This window comes from Macaca thibetana, chromosome 7 (assembly GCF_024542745.1).
Source record: "Macaca thibetana thibetana isolate TM-01 chromosome 7, ASM2454274v1, whole genome shotgun sequence".
NCBI classification, from domain to species: Eukaryota; Metazoa; Chordata; class Mammalia; order Primates; family Cercopithecidae; genus Macaca; species Macaca thibetana.
In genome coordinates this window covers 99245799-99260659 of record NC_065584.1, presented here as the reverse complement: position 1 = coordinate 99260659, position 14861 = coordinate 99245799, and the positions used below count along the sequence as shown (strand labels likewise).

At 42.6% G+C, this 14861-nt stretch overlaps 1 protein-coding gene across 2 annotated transcripts in view; it reads left to right on the top strand.

The window, feature by feature from the left end:
* SV2B (synaptic vesicle glycoprotein 2B) overlaps positions 1-14861 on the top strand; it is a 167758-nt gene that overhangs the window by 104870 nt on the left and 48027 nt on the right. For both annotated transcript variants that reach the window (XM_050798043.1, XM_050798044.1), the window contains exon 2: positions 8829-9661. In XM_050798043.1, the coding sequence (XP_050654000.1) occupies positions 9211-9661 (451 nt within the window). In that variant the 5' untranslated portion in view covers positions 8829-9210. The remainder of the gene's footprint in view (positions 1-8828; positions 9662-14861) is intronic.

The following is a 14861-nucleotide window of genomic DNA, read 5'->3' as shown; positions in this document are numbered from 1 at the left end:
TGAGAACCCTAGAAGGTGAGTGACTTCATTCGGGCTCCCTCAATGCCTTTATGGCAGGAATGGGACTATGATTCAGGTCCTCTCTCCAGTTGTCCAGTGGATTTTCTCTAACACAACAGACTCTACTTTGTATGGAGTCACGTGCCCTCGCTTAGTACTCACTATTGCTATGACCATCTCAATTAGGATGGGAGCTAAAGTAAAGGTATTTGTTCTTATTGTTGCCAGGATCATGGCTGAGACCCCTATAACAAAAGACAGATTAACAAGAGAAAAGCATACAAATTTATTTAATGTGAGTTTTATGTGACATGGGAGCCTTCAGAAATGAAGACTCCCCAGAAAACCAGGAGAACTGTTTATTGTTCTGGACAGTTGTGCAGCAGCATGATTGGAGGACAAAAGGGCATGGTCTCATGAGAATGAGCCGGGGGAGTTTACCAAGGCCTGTCTGCTCAGTTTCATCACTGTGTCCCTGTGTCTTCAGAGATAAGGATATTCTTTTCCTTTAGGTATAGGGTGGGCACCGCTGGAATGAAGATTTTATGACCTACTTGAGAGGAAAGTCAGAACACATTTTTACAATCTGCTTCAGGGGAGAAGGGCAGGGGGAAGGATAGAAAGCCAATCCCACAGGCTGAGGCAGTAGAATGGCTTGAACCCAGGAGGCGGAGGTTGCTGTGAGCCAAGATCACACCCTTGCACTACAGCCTAGGCAAGAAGAGCAAAACTCTGTCTCAAAAAAACCAAAAAAAAAGCCCCTCCCACTTCTGCTATTTTCTCAAATGCCAAGGTGCCAAATTTTGGGGGAGTGTGTCTGGAGCCTCACCCCTTTTCACAAAGCTAACACGTGAACATCTCATTAGTACCCATCTGAGTGTGTTGACTCTTCTCCTTCTTTATATAAAATAGAATTACAATAAGGTTCTCAAATAACATTTTCTTGGGCTTTATCCCTATAATGCCTCAGTGTCCACCAAATTCCTGCCAAATAGTTCCAGGAGCACCCAAGGGTGTCCAGTCCTTCTAAGCATGGGATGTCTGCCGTTTTCTTCTTCTGCCCCGACTCATTGGGGTGAATCTCTTGTCAAAGCCAACTGCAACTCAAGTCACAGATGCTACTGACTCCTGCTAAAAGGACTACCAGATGTGCTCAGCTCTCCATGGGTGGGCCCTGAGGATACTGGTATCTTGGCTAAGGGGACCATCTTTGTTATTGTTCACAGCAGAGTTGCTACATTTTGGGCAGGCTTGCTTTCTTTCTTTCTTTCTTTCTTTCTTTCTTTCTTTCTTTCTTTCTTTCTTTCTTTCTTTCTTTCTTTCTTTCTTTTTTTCTTTCTTTCTTTCTTTCTTTCTTTCTCTCTCTCTTTCTCTCTCTCTTTCTCTCTCTCTCTCTTTCTCTCTCTCTCTCTCTCTCTCTCTCTCTCTCTCTCTCTTTCTTTCTCTCTCTCTCTCTCTCTCTTTCTTCTTTCTTTGTTTTTGAGACATGGTCTTTCTCTGTTGCCCAGGCTGGAGTGCAGTGGTATGCTTACTGCAACCTCCGCCTCCCGGGTTCAAGCCACTCAAGCCATCCTCCCCACCTCAGCCTCCCTAGTAGCTGCACTACAGGTGTGCACCATCACATCCAGCTTATTTTTGTACGTTTTTTAGAGATGGACTTTCTCCATGTTGCCCAGGCTTGTCTCAAACTTCTGGTCTCTGGTGATCCACCCAACTTGGCCTCCCAAAGTGCTGGGAGTACAGGCATGAGCCACTGCACCTGGGCACATTCTGGGCTCTTGATACACCATCAAGATTGGACGGAGCCTGGTGAAAAGGTTCAGAATTATCCTTCCTTTAATTCTCTCTTCCAATAGGAAACTCTTGGTCCCTCATGCAGATAGACTCCAGGATGCTTGCCAAATGGGTTCTCAAGACATGACAAAATCCTGGGATGAATGGAGCTTAGATTCTAGTGAAAAAAATATCTTTATTTAGAACAGCCTGTATTCCATGGATGTCAATGAGGATTCCAATGAAAAAGAAGCCCATGATAGTGGGAAATACTGATTTTATTTTATTTTATTTTATTATTTTTTTTTTGAGACGGAGTCTCGCTCTGTCACCCAGGCTGGAGTGCAGTGGCCGGATCTCAGCTCACTGCAAGCTCCGCCTCCTGGGTTCACGCCATTCTCCTGCCTCAGCCTCCCGAGTAGCTGGGACTATAGGCGCCCGCCACCTCGCCCGGCTAGTTTTTTGTATTTTTTAGTAGAGACGGGGTTTCACCGTGTTAGCCAGGATGGTCTCGATCTCCTGACCTCGTGATCCGCCCGTCTCGGCCTCCCAAAGTGCTGGGATTACAGGCGTGAGCCACCGCGCCCGGCCGAAATACTGATTTTAATAGGTTAAATAGTTTTTTTTTGGAGGAGGTGGTGGGGACGGCAGCTTTATTGAGGTATATTTTATATACCATAAAATCCACTCATTGTAAGTGTTCAATTCGATGATTTTTAGTAAATTCATAGAATTGTACAATCATCACTATAATCCGGTTTTAGAACATTCCCATCAACACCCTCCCCATACCCCTGAATTCCCTCAAGTTTACTTACACTCATTCCCCACTGTCACCCACCGTGCTGGGCAACCACCAATCTACTTTCTGTCTATGGATTTGCCTATTCTGGATATTTCATATAAATGGAATCATACAACACCCGGTCTTTTGTGTTTAGCTTCTTTCATTTGACATAATGTTCACGCAGGTTGTAGTTTGTATTAGTAATTTGTTTCTTTTTTTATTGCTAATCAGTATTCCATTGCACTGCATTTGGTTTATCCATTCATCAGCTGGTGGACATTTGCACTGTTTCCAGTTTGGGGCAATTATAAATAATATTGCTATTAACATTTGTGTCCAAGTCTTTGTGTGGGCATATATTTTTATTTATCTTGGGTAGATTCTCAGAATGGAACTGCTGGATTATTTGGTAAATGTATGTTTGACATTTTAAGAAACTGCCAAACTATTTTCCAAAGGCTATTTTACATGCCCACTGTCAGTTTCTGAGGGTTCCAGTTCATCACATCCTAGCCAACATTTGCTATTGTCTGTCTGTTAATTAGAGCTATTCTAATGGATGTGTAGTGGTATCTTACTGTGGTGTTCAGCAGGTTTTTATTCAGGCCTTCTCATGGCCTTTAATACAGCAATGTGCATTGTGAATTTCCAAAAGAGAATAGTGAATAGAAGATGCTGTGTTTCCCAAACTTACTTGCTCTTGGAATTCTATTTTTCACTGAAATGAGAATATTAAAGGCCTAATGTTCTACAGAACAGATTTTGGGAAGCATTACATCATTTCATTATAATATTATATTTAACTTTGTTCTCTGTGATATTTAGTAACAAGCAAGAGTTTGCTGTACAATGATTTTGAGTCATATAGCATAGATGTGGAGGCTAATAGAAAGTAAAAGTTAAAGGAGGATGCTTAAGAGGTTAGCAGCATGGGAAGTAGTTGTTTTTATGAGTAACTCAGTGTTAGTTTGTTTTTCTCTGTACTTGGTTTTCTAGCCCAGTCCTGATGGGCCCCAAATCTCATGGGGCATGAGGCTGGGCTCGAGCTTAGAACTTGGCTACATTTTAATTGCTAATACTTAGATAATAATCATAATTTTTATTTTATTTTAAATTTTTATTAATTTATTTTATTTTTTGAGATGGGGATCTCTCTCTTTCACTCAGGTTGGAGTGCAGTGACATGATCTTGGCTCACTGCAACCTCCACCTCCTGGGATCAATTGATCTTCCGTCCTCTGCCTCCTGAGGAACTGGGATTACAGGTGTGCACAACCACGCCTGGCTGACTTTTTGTATTTTTTGTAGAGACAAGAGTTTTACCATGTTGCTCAGGCTGGTCTCAAACTCCTGGAATCAAGCAATCCTCCCACCTCTGCCTCCTAAAGTACTGGGATTACAGGTGTGAGCCCCCATGTCCAGACAATAATTATGATGACAACAACAATAATAGCTATTAGATGAGATTTAAATTGATCACATCTGTGCCAGGCACTGTGCTGAGCACTCTTCATGGATGATCTCAACTGAATGCTCACAATGACCCTACTATAACCATTTTACAGATGAGGAAACTGGGGCACAGAGCAGTTAGTAGCTTGCATGCAGGTAGTAGATGTGGCAGAGTCAGGATTGGAACCTGGACCCTCTGAGACCAGAGTCTCTGTTGTACATCCCACAATCATACCGAAAAGGTGGATCAGCCTGAAAAAAGATTTTTTAAAATCTTAATTACACAGGAATTATATAGGATGCTGGAAAGGTTTCCAGTCCAGAATTTGGCTCCTTAGGGTCATCATTGTTCTAGTCACTCTCGGCCTTTCCTCCTCACCTAATAGGAAATGCACCATGTGTTCTCCTGTGGGAGTCCTCTTGTGTCTATTCTTCCAGCCCCATGGCCACCCCCTTGGTCCAGACCTCACCGCTCCTCTGGACTATTACCAAGCATGTTCACACACATGCACGCGTGTGTGTGCGCGCGCACACACACACACACGCATACATGAAAGCTTCTACCTGGTTTCATTGTTGTTAGAATTTTTATTAAAAACCAGGAGCACATCCCCATGAGAAGGATCTTTCCAGAGCCCTGCCCTGCTGCACTGCACTGCTGTGTCCAGTTTAACAGCCTTCACTGGCTCTCTTTTCTCAAAGAAAATTTCAAACCCTGAGCAGTGTATTCACACTGACTTCTATTTCCTTCCGCATCATATCTCCCATAACCTCCCGCTCTTGGATCAACTGCTGTAGGCCACCTGGCCTCTTCACTGCTGCCAAGACAAGCAAAGCCATCCTGCCTCCATGCCTCTGTGTAGACTTGTCCTCCAGCCTGCCATGCCTTCCTCTCCATTGTTTGTTTCTCTGAGCCCTTTCCTGCCCTTGGACATCCCCACTACCTCTAGGATACTATTTCAGCAGATCCCGGCCCATAGGACCCCTCCTTCCTTTGGAACCCCTTGGAGAACAAATGTCTGTGACCCTGTGTCATCTATCTAAGTTCTTCGGTCTCAGTCTTATTTTCTGTAAAATGGGCACAATAATAGTCCCACCTCACACAGTTCTTGTGCAGGTTAAAAGATGTAAAGCACATGGTAAACTTAGAACAGTAGCTGGCACAAAGCCTCAAGGCAAGTATTCAATAAATGGAAGATACTGTTATTAATAATCGAGATTGTAATTTTTATTACTGCATGATGCTTTGTGTTGTTTTAATCTAACTCTCTCATGAGGGGTAAATCTTCTGAGAATGGGGATCAAGTCATGTCACAGTTCCTGTAATGCTTCAGCATCAAGATCCCAGGACATGTTTGTTGAGGATGGGTGAGCAAACCCTAGCCAAAGAGTTGGAAGCTCAACGTCAATGTGAGCTCTACCAGCGACTCAGCGTGTGACCTTGACTTATATTCTTGGCATCTTCGTTTCTTTCACTTTGTATCATCATCCCTAATATTCTGTTTGAATGTGGATTTCAAATCCAAGCCCGATATTGATTCTCTGTGTTAATTTGGGCACATTCTTCAATCTTCTTAGTCCTCAGTTTCTTAATCTGTGAAATGGAGAGAATAATCTTGTTTTACTATTGGCTGTAAGAATAAATGAGGTATTGCTTATAAAATGCTCACCTCAGTACTCAGTTCAGTTGCACTTGTGGTTGTTTTATCATAGCTGTTTGATTTTGTTATTTGATAAACACTAGACTTGTTGAATGTATTAGTTTCCTGGGTCTGTCATAAAAAATACTACTGATTGGATGGTTTGAACCACCGAAATTTATTTGTTTCATAACTCTGGAGCTTAGATGTTCAGAATCAGGGTGTCAACACCGTTGATTCCTTCTGAGAGCTGTGAGAGAGAATCTGTTGCAGGTTGGGAAGCCTTAGGCTTGTAGATGGCATTTGTCTTGGGTCTTCACATTGTCTTCCTTTTGAGCATGTCTGTCTCTGTGTCCTTTTGTAAAGACACCAGTCATATTGGATTAGGACCCATCCGAATGATCTCATCTTAACTTCATCACCACTGTAAAGACTCTATTTCCAAATAAGATCACATTTTGAGGTACCAGCAGTCAGAATTTCAACATACCTTCATGCTATAGAGACACAATTCAGCCAGTACCATTGAAAATGATTAATAGTTTTATTTCTTAAATGAAATAGAAATGAAAAATCACTGGACAGTGATTCCCCGTCCCTCCACTGCACTTGACATTCACAGCAGTTCTTTTAACTGGATCAGGTGAGTGGAGTTAGTTTTGATGAAGATCCTCTTCTTTCTGCAAAGCAACTCCCAGAACCTTTGTCCTGAGTGGTGAGTCCCACAAGTACTTTTGGAATTGTAAGTCTGTCACTTCTAGTTCACGACGTTGTTATAGGGCCCCCGGGATGGAAATAACACACCAGGTCTCAGTCAATTGGTGTTCTTTCCCTGTTTTTATAGCACTCTGCAAACTCTCCTGCTGTTTACATGTGACTTATATTCCTCTGGTGGTCCCTAAATAGATGTAATAAAAACAGATTTAGAATATTAATCTGACATGGTTCAAGCCAACATGGTCTAATAGAAATTTATTTACTGGAGATGGTGAAAAATCAGAAAGAGTAGAGTGCGAATCATTTCTTAGTAAGTATTTGTTGCTGGCTTCTTTGGCACTGTTTTTCAAAGTGCAGTCCTGGATTCCTGGTGTTGTTTGTGGAAAATGCAGATTGCAAGGCCCTGCCCCCATCCTGCAGATTCAGTGTCTTTCAGGGAGGGGTCCTGGAATTGGCATTTCTGTTGATCTGCCCATGTTCTGAGTGGTGCTTCACCCTGCAATGTTTGAGAACCACTGGTTTCTATCCTCTCGGAAGGAAATGCGTTGTGTTGTCTGAGTCAGATGGGTTTCAGTGCTGGAGTCTGTCCAGGGCTGAAGACCAGGAGGGCCAGGAAGCAGGTGTGGGGCAGATGGCCCAGGGATGGTCTGTGGGCAAAGGGAGGAGTCAAGTAGCCATGGTGAGGACAAGTGTGTCCAATCCTTTGTGAGGTGACATCTGCTGAGCATGGTAAAAGGACAGTGGATTTCAGGTGTGACAGGGAGGCCTGTAAAGGTTGATGGGGTCTGTACTGTCGCCAGGTGGTTTGACCTGGGGCATGAGTTTCTGGCAGCCTCAATGTATGGAGGTCCGAGCATCATCCCTATCAAGGGTCTAGCAGCTGGGAGCACTGGGAGCACAGGGGGTGTAGGAGGGGCTGACGCCTAGTCCTGAGGGGGGCTAACTCCACTCACCTGACTCCACTCACCTGACTCAGTGAGGCGGGGCCTCAGAGCCACTTGGAGAGAGCTGTGTGCAAATTTGGATTTCTGAGCTTGAACCAGCCCTTCTTCATTACACTGTGGGAATCTGTATTTTTAAAGCTCCCCAGGTGATTTAATGTGAGTCCCTCGGGATAGCATTTGAGAAGCATGAGGAAAGAGTTGGCTTTGGGACCAGTGACCTGGTCCTAGTGCTGTGACCTTGATCGTGTTACTAACCCACTCTGAGACAGTTTGATTATCTCTCAAATGAAGATACAGATTTTTTTTCTTTCTTTCTTTGCTGTTGTGAGAATTACGGATAAGAGATGTGATACACTTAGCACACTCTCTGGCACACAGTAGGCCACAATAAATGGTGGCCCCAAGCCTTGTGAAACCTGAGATTCTAGGCACAATGAGAATCCACTGGGCCAAGGAGTCAACAGAGGGACTCTGACTGGAATTGGGATATAGGATGAGATCTTGACTCTAGACAACATTGCCTCCTGGTGTCCAGAAATGGAACTAGGAAAAAGAAAAAAGAAAAAAGCAGCACTCATGTCAAGGCTTAAATAGTGTTTACCTGTGCAGACCAGGCATTATTCTAAGCACTTTATGCACAACCTTTTGAATAAGTACTGTTGTTATCCCATTTTATACATGAGAAAATTGGGACTCGGAAAGATGCGTGCATGGTCGCATGGTCCATTGTGCAGCAGAATTGAGTTTCAGACCCAGGTCATCTGGCTGTATCCTCAGCCCCCTGTTGCTGCCTGTTTAAGCCTCATGTGAGGACAGAGTGGTCTTTGAACCACAATGCTGAGTCTCAAAAGTAAGCTGGGACTCAAGAAAAATGTTTCCAGCTATTTATTGTTATTTTTTTTTTTTGCCATACATTTCTAGATGTTAAATTGTACAGCCACTTCATGACAAAGTTAGAAAAGCTGGCATTTTCATAGCAGAAACTGAGCTCTAATAACCTCCACTATTGCCAAAGGCTTGATAAGTTCTAATAGAAAATCCATAACACAAAATTATCTTAGAGTGAAAATCCCTTGACCACTTTATATTCCATTCTTGCATAAGATTTTTAATTTTTTTTAATTTTATTATTATTGTTCTTTAAGTTCTAGGGTACATGTGCACAACGTGCAGGTTTGTTACATATGTATACATGTGCCATGTTGGTTCGCTGCACCCATTAACTTGACATTTACATTAGGTATTTCTTCTAACTTGCATAAGATTTGACCTCTTTCATGGGTCAATTAGAGCTTCAAAGGGCTTCTCTGACCACGGTTCCTTCTCCCTTAGCCTCCAGCCTCACTGACTCAATCCTCATTCAGTTGATAGAAATTTGAATCTCTGATCAAGATTTTCCCCACCTTACACATGAGGCATTGGCATTACCGAATATATTGGCTTAATTCTGAGAGTATTTTGTTAGAATTTCAACCTTTTGTAACATTCTTCTCTATCCCTTCTCTCTGTTCTCAGGGCATAACCTTCGGTGGCAGGACAAATCAGGCCAGCACGCAGTCTGCCAAGTCCCTGTCAAGAAAAACAGCTAGATCCATTTCTAATCAACACTTCCCAACACAACACTTCTGAGTCTCTAAAGGAGACCAGAGCTTGAAACTTTCCAGACTTCCAATAGATATCGAGTGCAAAAGGATATTTAGGTTGTCTTCGCACAAATCTGGTTGATTTGAGAGATAAAGGGGTGAGAAAACGAGTGTGACTTTCACCTAAGAAGTCACATGAACATATTTCACATTTGAACTACATAATGCATGATGGTTATTGAAATAGCCCAAACCTCTACCACAGAGCGAGGGATATAGCTCAAGTGGCAACCAAGCAGTCGCAGAACCAAGGAATGGATGACTACAAGTATCAGGACAACTATGGGCGCTATGCCCCCAGTGATGGCTATTACCGTGGCAATGAGTCCAACCCAGAAGAAGATGCACAGAGTGATGTCACCGAAGGTCATGATGAGGAAGACGAGATCTATGAGGGCGAGTACCAGGGTATCCCTCACCCAGATGATGTCAAGGCCACGCAGGCCAAGATGGCGCCCTCCAGAATGGACAGCCTTCGGGGCCAGACAGACCTGATGGCTGAGAGGCTGGAAGATGAGGAGCAGTTGGCCCACCAGTACGAGACCATCATGGATGAGTGTGGCCATGGCCGCTTCCAGTGGATCCTCTTTTTCGTCTTAGGTTTGGCCCTGATGGCCGATGGAGTGGAAGTGTTCGTGGTGAGTTTTGCCCTGCCCAGTGCAGAGAAGGACATGTGTCTGTCCAGTTCCAAAAAAGGAATGCTAGGTAAGTGGAAATTTCCAATGATCCCTCCAATGAAAGGGAAGGAGAAGTAAAATTTATGTAGTATCTGTCACTATTAGGCACTTTAAATGTATCACAATGTACCCATTTTGCTGTTAAGGAATTTTTATCTTAGAGAAATCAATTGATTGGCTTAAGTTTGCACAGCTAATAAGTCTTGGAACTTAGATTTCTATTGAGGTCTATCTGACTTCTGAGCTCTTAGTTTGCTTTCCAGATCTTGTTGCCTCCTTGAGAGTCAGATTTCTTTCTTCTTCTCATTAAACCTTCTTCGATGTCCAAATGACAAATACATTTTGGGAGTGGCAAATGTGGGAGTGGCAAATTAAACCTTCTTCTATGTCCAAATGACAAATATATTTGGGAAGAGACCTCTGGCTGGTGTCTTCCACTTGGTTCTTCTCTCTGTGTCTTTCCAGAATCTGATGGTGTCTGTTCCTGGTTTCTCATGTACATAAATGTTAGTAGGCTGAATGCCCACATACCCTGGGGATGAATGGTGGACTTGAGCACACCAGTGGAGTCCCTGCAGGCTGTTGGGAACCATGCTGTGAAGCACAGATGGATTCTGCAGGATAGAGGAACAGCTTTGCAAATCAATTAAGAGATCAGCATCATCAGAGCCAAGCATCAGCATCAGGCTGAGGCAGAGACGATTTGTGAAATTAGAGAGAGGATATGCACAAATGGTGTGATGTAGAAAAGATTCATCATCATATGGACACGCATTTGTCTTTAGTCACCAAATGTCCTGCAAAACATATCTAGCCTCTAAACTTAGAGTCCATGGAATTAATTGTGCAGCAAACATGCAGTTATTGAGAACTATGAGTCAAGTTCTCATTCAAGACCAGGACATGCTTGTGACCCTGAAGAGCTCAAAATCTATCTAGCAATTCAGCTCCTTCATTCAACAAATATTTTTTATTGATTTACCTTATGCTAGACTCGGTGCTCAGGACCTGGGAAGAAAAAAGCTTTTGTCTCTCAGATAATTTGCATGTAGTTGAACAAACAGACATTAACAAACACAGAGAATTATTTAGTTACTGTAGGGACAGTCTCTATGAAATACCTGGTGCAATTCAGATCCCCAATATTTGCTATAGAACAACAGCTAGCAAACAGTTCTGTAAAGACCCAGATAGCAGATATTGTAGACTTTGCAGACCCAGATGGTCTCTGTCACAACCACTCAACTCTGCCACGGTAGCACAATAGCAGCTTTGAACAACATGTAAACAAATGGGCGTGACTGTGTTCCAATTAGACTTTATTTACGAAAAAATGGTCAGTGGGCCAGATTTAGCCTGCGGGCTGCAGTTTGCAATCCCCTGAATTAGGGCCACTGTAAATAAAACTGAGATATCAAATAAAGGACATCTGCATAAAGAATTGTTCCTGGGGGCTTTTTAAAATGGTTTTACACATTTGTGTTTAACTAAAGGGCCATTTAAAATGATTAGAACTATGTCAGATATAACCATGAGGGCACCAAAAGAGACAGAGTATATGCAAACAGAAGGAAGGGCTTGAGAAGCAAGGATATTACCTAGAGTTTTTAAACACCAATATAATTTTAGTGTAATTCTTTTTCATATTAAAAAATTCTGCTACCTGCTTTTAGGTATAAATAGTAGATTTTTTTTAAAGGACAAAACCAACCAACCAACCAACAAACAACCGATAAAAACCAAAAACCCCAAACAAAACAAAACCATCTCCAACTGATGTAAACATTTCCAAGACATTAATTTGTTTTGCAGCATTCCCAACTGAAACCCTGGGTCCCTGTGAGTCCAAATTGGCAACGTCGGTAATGATTTCATGCCCTGCTGGTCTCTCTGGCACCGTGGTGCCTAGCAGCCTCATTAACAGAGCTGCAGTATGGTTGCAGCCCTTGCTGGCTCTTAGGGCAAATGCTGGGAGTTGCGGGAACATGGTCTTAATCTGGGGAGTCCAGGTTTTTGTAATTTTGCTCTTAGTGTCTGCCCAGAAGATGCTGTGACTCAGCCCAAGAGGAGAAGGCAGACCCTCTGAACATAGATGGACTTCCTGTGCACTCATGGGACCCTCTTTGTGGTCAAGAAAATGAATGTCTAAATGGATCCAGGGGGCTGGATGATTTGAGGATTTCATGAGGCCAGAATTTCCACACACGGTCACATGGAACCTTCAGAGTCACCATGTCAGCTAGATGATCTTTGTCCTTCAGTGTAAACATGCAGACCCAGATTCAGAGAGTTTTATCTAAGGTCACATAGCTCGTAAGTGTCAAGCAGGGGTTTGACCCCAGGTCTATTTGACTTAAAAGTCTGGGCCCATTCTGCCACATCACACTGCCTTTCTCTCATGCCTGGTTTGTGGGAAGGAGGTCATGCCATGCACAGGCCACTGTCTGTGTCATCAAGCACCTTATAGATTGCTTGGAACACCAGACTGCTTCCAGAAGAAAGGGAGCATGGTGTGCTGATAATGATGTGGGCACTGGAGTCCGACCTCTAGGCAACTGGGTGTGTCCTGTATGTCGTCGATTTGCTAGTGACCTTGGGCAAGTGATGACTCCTCTAATTCTTGGTGTTTCCATCTGTAGAATAAGAGCAGTAATACAGTGCTGTGAGGACTAAATGAGATAATGTAGGTGTAAAGCAACCAGCACTTGGTGCCCCCTCAACAACGATTAGTTCTTGTTACTTTATATTCTGCCATTCTGCCTTCTGGCATTTGCAGTGAACTATACCTGCAGTGAGATGATGAAGCAGTGTGGCTCTGGAGCCAGTTGCTTGGGTTTGAGTCCTTGCTGTGCCATTTCTTAGTAGCGTGATTTTGGGCAAGTTGCCTGGCTTCTCTGTGCCTTGGTTTCCTTGTTTGCAAAATGGAGATAATAATTGTATCTACTTCATAGGATTTTTTTGGGGAATTAAATGAGGTTAATCCATTTAACATGGCTAAAACAGTACCTGGACCTAATCAGTGCTCAAGATATCTTAGTTAACATCGTTAATTGTGGTTGTTATTATTACTAAACTCATTGCTTGATAATGATTCAGGAACAGATTTTCTCAGGTGAGACTGCAAATTTCTTTCAGCCAGTGTTTTTTATGATAGACTTCTAAGGTCAAGCTATCCTACCTCAGCTGGTAAAAAGGCTGTTTATGTTTGAGTGCTGCTAACTCAGATCTCTCTTTCCCCATCCTCTCTCTGTGTTAAAAAGAAACTCTCTGGTTGGGTGTGGTGGCTCATGCCTGTAATCCCAGTGCTTTGGGAGGCCGAGGTGGGAGGATAACTTGATCCCAGGAGTTTGAGATCAGCCTGGGAAACATGGTGAAACCCGTGTCTACAAAATACAAAAGAAATTAGCCAGATACGGTGGTGCATGCCTGTAGTTCCAGCTACTCGAGAGGCTGAGGTGGGAGGATTGCTTGCGCCCAAGAGGCGGAGGTTGCAGTGAGCTATCATTGTGCCACTGTGCTCCAGCCTGGGTGAGAGAGTGACAACTCGTCTCATTAAAAAAAAAAAAAAAAAAAAAAAAAAAAAAGAAAAGAAAAGAAAAAGAAACTCTCTGAAAGTGATGTCTTTACACTAGACTTCTACTTGATGACCCAGGAAAGGAATTCAGTAAGAGAAATCTCCATTCCCAAATTCAAGTGTCAAATCATAGGATATTTTGTTATTTTTTTCCTGGAAATTAATGAATCAGTTCAGAAAATAAATAAATATCCCTTGGCCAGGTGACAAAAATATCTGGGTGCTGCTGTCCTATTTTTCTGAGCGTTTAGAAAGATGAAAGTTTACTTCTCTTGAGCATTATGTTTTGTTGGATCCTCATCTGGAACTCTCACTTGGGGAAGAAAAAGGTCTGTGAGTATGTTGTTGACATTGAAGGCTCAACCCTGCCTAGTGTCCAGCAGTTGGTCTCTTTCAACTCTCAATGAAGGAGAAGGCATTCATTTGTTAATTAAAGTCTTCATCCATTCTTTTAAAAAATGATTGAACATTACCACACGCCTGGTACTCCTCTGGTTTATAGCAATACAAGGAGACAAAGTCCTGGCACTCAATGAGTTTTATTCTAATGGCGGAAATGGAGGTCACACAGAGATGTTAAATACAAACACCACAATATAATCGTGCAATGCAATATTCAGTCTTACCACTTTTATTCAGATAGGAAGGAAACAAAGACAGTGTAAAGGGATAGAGCTTGAGCTTGGGGGAGTGGTTCTAGAATTAGGAGATTTGTTTTTGCAATTGCCCTATTAATGATTGTGTGACCTTGGGCCAATCTGAAGTCTTTCTTCTGAGATTCCACAATTTTAGGTGGTTGATGAGTGAATCCACATATATTTTAACCTTTTATGTGATAATTATGCATTTTCTGGGTATGTAAAAGAAAAATCACCCAAAGAAATGACTAAACTTAGGAAGCTCAAGGCTATGTGGCAGGGTAAGCCATTTGGTTCTTACAAATGACATCACTGGCAACGGATTATCATGTTTAGGAGTGTGGAGTTGATCCCACCAGCAATGGAGAGCTGTTTAATGGGGAGCTACGAAATATGCCTTTGAGGAAGGAGGTGATAAGATGGGGCCTGTGGTTTAGGATGATCACTCTACCCCAGTGATTTTGGTACTAAGAGTGCTTCTAGAGGAGCAGAATTTTGAGGATGAGTTTTCTGAATTGGCTCTGGAGTTTCTGGAATTGTCTTTCTAATCTGATTAGATTTAAAGATAATTCATTTTTTGAATGTGAGAGCCTTGTCTCCCTGGAGTTACTTTTAAATGGCAAAAACCACAATTATTTTTGCACCAGCCTATAGGATGACAATATTGGCGATACATAAGACAAACCAACTCCATGCTTTTCTGCCTGCATTTAATAAATCGTCACCAATTTTTCATAATTGCAAATAAGCGCCTCAACCTGGAATTGTGGGCTATTCCTTACCTTCATGCCTATGAATGTGAGCTTCCCTTTCAGGCAAGAGTTCTATGTTTTGCCTGAAGAGTTTTGATTTCTTGGAAGGATCCAGCGACTTGTGTATTTTATTGGCTGTTAGTTTCTTGCCATCTGCAGTGAAAAGACTCTGGGAGTTATACCTTTCAGAAAGTGATTTAGAACTTAACAGTTGACCCCTGGGGCATGGTGTCTGTGCCAGCCGCACGGAAGACACAGAGCAAT